General features: G+C 40.8%; 1 protein-coding gene across 1 annotated transcript in view; it reads left to right on the forward strand.

Annotated features, from left to right (window-relative positions):
* csmd2 (CUB and Sushi multiple domains 2) overlaps positions 1-7,458 on the forward strand; it is an 81,795-nt gene extending 74,337 nt beyond the window's left edge. The window contains exons 59-72 of the mRNA XM_061266718.1: positions 399-575; positions 690-869; positions 945-1,118; positions 1,186-1,359; positions 1,634-1,707; positions 2,021-2,132; positions 2,330-2,509; positions 3,341-3,406; positions 3,488-3,649; positions 4,075-4,187; positions 4,291-4,378; positions 5,978-6,110; positions 6,227-6,404; positions 6,641-7,458. Of these exons, the coding sequence (XP_061122702.1) occupies positions 399-575; positions 690-869; positions 945-1,118; positions 1,186-1,359; positions 1,634-1,707; positions 2,021-2,132; positions 2,330-2,509; positions 3,341-3,406; positions 3,488-3,649; positions 4,075-4,187; positions 4,291-4,378; positions 5,978-6,110; positions 6,227-6,386 (1,793 nt within the window). The 3' untranslated portion in view covers positions 6,387-6,404; positions 6,641-7,458. The remainder of the gene's footprint in view (positions 1-398; positions 576-689; positions 870-944; positions 1,119-1,185; positions 1,360-1,633; positions 1,708-2,020; positions 2,133-2,329; positions 2,510-3,340; positions 3,407-3,487; positions 3,650-4,074; positions 4,188-4,290; positions 4,379-5,977; positions 6,111-6,226; positions 6,405-6,640) is intronic.
* The last annotated feature ends 845 nt before the right edge of the window (positions 7,459-8,303 follow it).

The following is an 8,303-nucleotide window of genomic DNA, read 5'->3' on the forward strand; positions in this document are numbered from 1 at the left end:
GCCTCCTTTTGGCTCATTCCCATTTTGGTTTGCACATGTGAGCCGGCCGGCGTCACCCACCTGTTCGTAGCTGGCGCCAGCTTCAAAGACCGGACCACATCTGGTCATTATGGAGAACCTAGACCCTCGGGGCTTTGACAGTCTGATGCAAGCTGGTGACTGCAATGCAAAGAACCTCTGCTTGTGTCTGATCGCCAAAGTTCAAGTCACACATCCCATTAAGAATCACATTAACAGATTCAATTCCTAATACTGTCGGATATGGCAATAGACTGATCTCATTTTACCGGCCTAATTAACAGAAAGCAAATTTGGAGTTGACGTGATGGATGGGATGAAATCTAATAGCTGACATTGTTGCCCAGCAACTAAATCTCTCTCTCTTTTTCCGATCTTAGTCATATCCTGTGGAAACCCCGGAACCCCTCGGAATGCCCAGATCCTGATCCACGATGGGTTAACCTTCTCCAGATCCATAACTTACGCCTGCAGGGATGGCTACTACTCTACTGGCCTGCTGACCCGACACTGTACAATAAATGGTACCTGGACCGGCAACATGCCCGAGTGCTCAGGTAATTAACTGCCCGGACCGGAGAGCCAGCAAGTAAAGTTTCTCAAAAATCATATGCCGGCCTTATATCTTTGACGGTTACGACAACGCTAAACTTGAATTTTTTTTTTCCCAGTAATCAACTGTGGTGACCCTGGAGTTCCAGCTAATGGAGTGAGACTGGGAAGTGATTTTATTTACAATCAGACCGTTAGTTACCAGTGTTCTCCTGGGTTCACCATGGATGCTGATCGGGCCTCCACCCTTATTTGCACCAAGGCTCGAACCTGGAATGGAACCAAGCCTCTGTGCAAAGGTATTGTTGTCTCACCACGTGAATGATTCCATGGGGAAGAATATCGGATATTATTTTGTTATCTCTCATTTGTAGCAATAGTCTGCGGTTCTCCGCCAGTGATTCCGAATGGACAAGTCGTAGGTACGGATTTTAACTGGGGCTCCAGCATTAGCTACTCGTGTAACCAAGGTTACCAGCTATCATTGCCCACCGTGCTAACTTGCCAAGGCAATGGGAATTGGAGTGGGGAGAAACCACAGTGCTTCCGTAAGTCACAACATCCAATGGCACAATTATGTCTTTCATTCTTTAAGCGTGATCTTTCTTTTTGCAGCCGTGTTTTGTGGAGACCCGGGCTTGCCTGCCCAAGGGAGGAGGGAAGACCGAGGTTTCACTTATCTGTCCTCGGTCTCCTTTTCATGCATAGCCCCTCTGATCCTGGTGGGCTCGATCAGGAGGTATTGCCAATATGATGGCACCTGGAGTGGAACTCAGCCCTCTTGCATAGGTACATTTCACGTAGACGTAAACACATTTTTACATCACAAAAAAGTTACGCTTGAAGAGGTTTGTGTTTACTTTTATATATCCGCTGCAACTGTAAAACAAAAACTACAACCCGCTGCAAACTTCAGTTTTATTAGTGACTGTAGCAACAACTGCAGTAAAATTATCATTCGTGACCAACATAACACAGCAGACAGTATTTCACATCATTTCTGTTGTGATGAAACATTTGATTGTTGTGGCTGTCATGAATATTAAACAAAACTTTGTTGCAGATCCCACTCACACCTCTTGCACAGATCCGGGCAGCCCCCTCTTTGGTAATCAAAACAACAGTCAAGGCTATCAGGTATGATAAAATCTTAATTTAAAATCCAATGTTAGGTATTTAATCACGATCCAGTAAACGGTCAGAATTAGCATTACTCTGGCACTAGTTCTCAGACTTTCTTTAAATCCAAAACAGATTCAAGCTCTCTTAATTATAAAAGAGGGTCCAATTGAGTGTTGCTTTATAGCCTCCAATGATAGAGTAACAACCTTTATAGTCGGCTTTAAAAAAAATAGTGTGCTTTATATGGCATTTATTGTGCATCATTTGGAGCGTCCAACGGCTTCTATCCAAATTATATTTTCACGTCCTTATGTTTTGCTGCTTCCAGATCAGCAGCACTGTGTTCTTCAGCTGCAGAAAAGGTTACTTGCTGCAGGGTTCAATTTCTCGCACGTGTCTGCCAAACCTCACTTGGAGTGGATTTCAACCCGAGTGCATCGGTAAGCTACCGTATTTTCCGGACTATAAGGCGCACCGGATTATAAGGCGCACTGTCTGCTTTTGAGAAAATTTTAGGTTGCTAGGTGCGCCTTACAGTCCGGAAAATATAGTAATTGGTATATATGCATTGGTGTTGATAGTCAACTATTGCTCTTCTTGACCTTCTGTCAATCTCCATGCTTAAACACCTTACCAGCTCACCACTGCAGCCAGCCGGAGCTGCCAGCCCAATCGGACGTGCGAGCCATTGAACTGCCATCCCTTGGCTACACGCTGATCTATACGTGCCAACCCGGATTTTACTTGGCCGAAGGATCAGAGCATAGGACCTGCAAGTCCGATGGGAGCTGGACTGGGAAACCACCTCTCTGTGCAGGTAGAAATAATCTCATGAGGCTTCCATTGTGGAATACTTCTCATTGCTACTTAAATATGCAAAAGGTTTCAAAACCTTTTTGGCAAAATTGTAGAAATCTATCTAATGTGTACAAAGTAGTCTTAGCAACATTACCAAGAGGAGATAAGCTGATAAGCACAATGTTTCCCATCGATTTTCCTTCTTTTATATGTGGCGAGGAAGCGTTAACAAGTTCCGTCTGACAAATTGACCGTCTCAAGTGTTTTCCTAAATACATTAAAGTGAAAATAAGAGCCATTAAAACTTGCTAGTAATAACCCTGTCCGGATGATTGCTACTTCCAATTTAAGACCTTGTGAAGTGAAATTAGAGAGTTGTTTTGTAAAAGACATTATACATGTTTGGAGATAATTGCTGAAAACATGTCCAAAGGAGTAAATTTTCGAGGTATAGCATCTCGGCTTTATATATTAAGAACCTGAGCTTTCTAGTAATGTGGTTAGGGCTAAGTATGTTGAAAATATTTGCTCCCTAATGGGAGTTTCACACTTCTGTAGGGTGCAATTATGGACTGGGCGGATCATATACTGGCATCTGATGAAAAGACTTAGTTCACATGTTTACTTCTGCAGTCCTTTGTGAGTGTTGAGACCTTTGTTGAAGGTCTAATGGCTCCGTAGTTGAGCAGGGACTTTGATTCTTTCGTCGGGTTCGTCGCAAGTTCTAGACGCTCGCTGAATGCACCGCTAATGGTCTCGCCTTTGAGTTTATTGTTTTCAAAGTCATATTATTTTGGCACGCTCACCCCAAAATGTCTTCTTCATGATATGATGTTGTTATGCTCCACAGCTGATAATCGTCCGAGTGGTAAGAGCCCCGTGGGGACAGTGCAGGAGCCTCCTTCCAAATTACCAGGTAAGACAAGCTGCTTTCTAATCTTTTTCAGGTTATCAACATGAAACTTACCGTTCTACCTTTGTCATTTGCTTCTCTCAGTACCGGGTGGGGTATTTGCAAAGAACTCTCTCTGGAGGGGATCCTATGAGTATTTGGGGAAGAAGCAGCCAGCTATGCTCAGCATCACTGCCTTTGAATCTTTTAGCAACCGAGTGAACGGAACATTACTTGACCACAGTGGCGTGGAGCTCAAACTCGCCGGTTGGTACTCCAGAAATGAAAAGTGGCAATCACAAACTTGCATAATGTTTTTGAACTCATTGACCTCATCCTAAAAGACTGAACAGATTATTTCATTTGTGGACAAGGAGCAAGAAATCATTGAAGGCGCTTATACGATGTGGATTATTGCCGCTGTTATGAAATAGAAAAGCTTTAACATTTTCCCCGTGGCATACTTGCTGTGCAGCTGTGATCATTAAAATGCAAATTTGCATTAGGAGAAAGCAAGGTCTCATCACTTCTCGCTTCTTGATATTGTCGCAACACACAAAATCATGCATTTGAAATTGGGGCTGTTGTTGAAGCTCTTAAGTGATGGCGGAACACGATTAAAGCTGATTGCGCAATATTCAGCCTGTGTTATCTATTCATTAATGTTCATTATTGATTGGTTCTTTCTAAAGGTACTTACAAAAGAGAAGAAGCCCAGCTACTTCTTCAGGTACACCAAATCCGAGGCCCCGTGGAGATATTCGTCAACAAGTTCAAAATCGACAATTGGGCTTTGGATGGACACGTAAGTTGGACGAGTAAAATATTTTCGACAGCCGGCACTTCATTTTTTGCAGCACTTGGATATGATTGGATGTTTCTGTCTTTCTTTGCTTTTCCCTCGGTAGGTGTCCTACATCTCTTCATCCAACTCCTTTGTGTACCAAGGATTTGTCCGTGGTAAAGGCTTTGGACAGTTTGGTCTGCAGAGATTGGGTAAGTGAGTTTCCCACTTCTATAAAACAAACGTGCATTCCCAAGTTTCTGTTTTCAAATATATAACCACATCTACAATAATGTGGTCACAAATAAAGCTGCTGAAAATTACTCCGCAGGCCAGAATATGTTTGCAGTGTTCTCACTTGGCTCTGTTGCGTAATCTCACAATTGACACTGTAAATATAGTTTGGAGTTTCAAGGTGAAGAAGCTTTATCCCCCTAAATCGTGTGTTCTGTTTCATGTCTGCCACCTTAAATACTCCAAGACGTGTTTTTTTTTTTTTTTGCCGCAACAAATCCTTCCGGCTCCACTCCATTAATCTGGAAGCCTGCTACAGTTGTGCAATGTGTACACAAGAAAGATTTATTCCTCCGGTCCCTCCCACACCCTGGTTTGTTCTTTGGACACATTAAAAGGATGAAGAAAGCTATATGGGGGGGGGTCACATTAGAGTATATTGACGGGTTTCTTCATTATTAACTCGAAATAATACTCTATATATATTTCTATATATATTTATTACAATTATTAAATTTATTAAACATAATATATATAATAATAATTAAAAGGATGCAGAAAGGTATTTGGGGGGATCATATTCGAGTATATTGACGGGTTTCTTCATTATTAACTCGATAAAGTTTGAGAAATAATCTATATATATATTTCTCTATATATTTATTATAATTATTAAATGTATTAAATATAATAATCTATATAATAATAATAATTAAATAATTATTAGATATATTAAATGTTCATTACATTTATTATTCAATTGAATTTCATTTATTGAATATTATAATTATCCAATTTTAATGCAGCCGGCACATCTCAGTGGCCAAGCTGTGCTCAGGCCAATATGTGACTTGAGGTTGAATTTCCACTGTGATAATGGCACATTGATCCAATCCCGTCATGTATGGTCACCACTTATGATTAGTCCATTAATGATTGTTGCAGTTTGGATGAAAGACTGAAGTGCTCTACTTGCTGGCTTTAGGGAACAAGAAAAGATCAGGTGGGGAAATATGTCACCTCGGAACAAAACAATTGTTGGGTTCTGCTCATAGTCTTGCAGAGCTTGGTTAAAACTCGCATAATTTACTGGAAATCAACTGCGGACAAATGACACGGCTCGGCGTATCCAAAGGGAGATGATTGGCAAGCACAACGTGAGCCGCTAATTGAATTCCTTCTCAACCTGTCACCTGTTTTTATTTCGGAAAAGGGCTGAATAACAACAGGTGGGCTGTCGTTCTGCTGGCATTGGCGCGGACACACACGCGCGCCTTTCTAAATTAGAAAATGCTTTACAAGTAACACATGCCTGTAACCGAGAGTGATTTTTACGACAATGGGTTTTGACGTTCCCAAAGGGGGGAATTAAAGTGAAGCGGCGGGGTAAACTTTCAAAGGTCACTTGTCTGCTCAAACTATTATGTAAATTCCACATTGCTGCCAGCGCCCTTCCAACTATATTAATGACCATATTTGTTTCATTTTTTTATTTTTGAGTGGTTGTTGACAAAGTTTTGAGAGGACATTCGGGTTTCTCTATATTCACAGCCTTAATTAATTAATGTTCTTTGCAGAGAGTTTAGATCCCAGCAGAGACAACACAGCCTACAACTTTGCCTCCAACAGCAGTTCAGTGGCAGCCGCCATATTAGTGCCTTTTATAGCCATGATCATCGCAGGCTTCGCCCTGTACCTCTACAAACATAGGTACGCTCAAAATGTTATCTACCCAAGATGAGAAGGACGTTTGCGCCGTTGTGGGAGTGAACAAATTACAGTTGTATTGTTAATTGGGTCGCCTTCTTGGCATTGTGGTGTTCCAGAAGAAGACCCAATGTCCCTTTCAATGGTTACGTGGGCCATGAGAACACCAACGGACGGGCTACATTTGAGAACCCCATGTACGATCGGAATATTCAACCTACTGACATCATGGCTAACGAGGCGGAGTTCACAGTTAGCACAGTGTGCACAGCTGTATAGCGACAGCTTCAACTCAAGGTAAGAAATCTTTTGCTGCTATACGGTTTTACAAAACTGCTCACACCAACTACAAACTGATTCTCCGATGTGGAACATTTCAGAAAATAATCTCTGTTTTTCTCTTGTCATCTCTTTGCATCATTTCAAATATCCCATTTTTTCATCCCTCCCATGCCATTTATATTTTCAACTACCCATTATTTTTATCATATTTATTCCATTATTTCCACATCCCTTTTGAATCAATCTTCCAGTCAAGGGAGGAGCGGTGTGCTCGATCTTCTTGGACATCTCTCCGTACTTCCTTGAGCAAATGGGGCAAGACAAAAAATATTTTAGTCACTGAAAAACAGTCAGGAAACAACTCAGTTGGGGGAAACTATGCTCCTATCAATGAAACAACGCAGCAATTCTTCAACAACAAAATGCTTCATTGTGACTGGATAACTTCTTACCCCATCTTGAGGAAACGTTTGCACCTCAATGTGCATTCCAAGAGAAAGTTAATGCTGGAAGCAAAGCTGTGACCACTCTACCGCCTAAACCCAAAGGGAATTTCAAGACTTGAAACTGTTGAGATAACATACAAGTCAAGCGAATGGCAGACAGACATTATTCATTGTTTTCATTTGTTTGTTTATATTTGCGTTCGCCCTTTACGCTGCTTGCATTCTTTGATGAGGAATTTTGTGTTGAGTTCACCACGCTGGGCAGTGGTGTCCATTGGAGACTGCAAAGGGCTGCAGAAAAAGCACTTAGTGTTTTGTTGGGATCTGCAACCTGACCCCCAGTCGGTATTTTTATTTAGCGTACTGAGTTCTCTTTATTCTTCAAGGAATAATAGTCAGATTTTACATAAACATCAGTCACAACTTTCTTTTTGGTCCTCATGGATGTAGCTCAACATGCTAAGCGCTAATGTCACGTTGTTCTTTTTGAGACCATATACTAGTTGACATGGACGTGTTCAACAAAAGGTATTACGCGGATGAATCGGTGATTAACATCATGCGGATTACTATGTGATCTTTCCCCTAAGCTAATTTCTGGCAGCTCTGAAAAAAAAAAAACATTGAGATGATTTGTTTTGTCTTGACTTTCCATGAATACATTGCTGGAGGCTTGGGCAAGGATTTGACAACAAGCAATTTGCTAGCATAATGAATAGTCTTATAATTTCTGGAAATCATATTAAAAATTTCTTCTCAGATTAATTGAAGACCAACATCTGTAACTAAAGAATTGCCCGGCTGAATTTACCATATATTTGTACATGCATATACACAAACATACATATACCGTATTTTCCGCACTATAAGGCTCACCGGATTATAAAACACACCTTCAATGAATGGCCCATTTTAAAACGTTGTCCATATATAAAGCGCACTGGATTATAAGGCCCATAGAATAAATAATTCAACATTGCTCAAACGTTAATGCAATCACAATATAGTAACACTCGCAATAGTGAAACCAATAACAATATATCAATAACTCAACGTTGCTCAAACGTTAATATCACACAACACACAAAATAAACACGTAAAACTTACTTTAATAAATTAGTCCTCATCCACAAATCCATATTGGTCCATATATAAGGCGCATCGGATTATAAAGCGCGCTGTCGGCTGTTGAGAAAATTTGAGGTTTGTGGGTGCGCCTTATGGTGCAGAAAATACGGTACACATAAAAAAATGATTTAATAAGTTTGACTTTGACAAATCAGCATCCATTCAAAAAGGCATTTAACCCAATGTTTATAATCACCGACGTACATAGTTTCCCTAAAAAATCTCGCCCTTTGAAACCAATCACTGTAATGTTCCTTGAATCCGAGCGGCTGTGGGCCGGTAATTGCTTTTACTATGTTATTACTTTTACAGCCCTCACTTATCGCAACGCTACAGATAG

This window comes from Syngnathus typhle, linkage group LG20 (assembly GCF_033458585.1).
Source record: "Syngnathus typhle isolate RoL2023-S1 ecotype Sweden linkage group LG20, RoL_Styp_1.0, whole genome shotgun sequence".
NCBI classification, from domain to species: Eukaryota; Metazoa; Chordata; class Actinopteri; order Syngnathiformes; family Syngnathidae; genus Syngnathus; species Syngnathus typhle.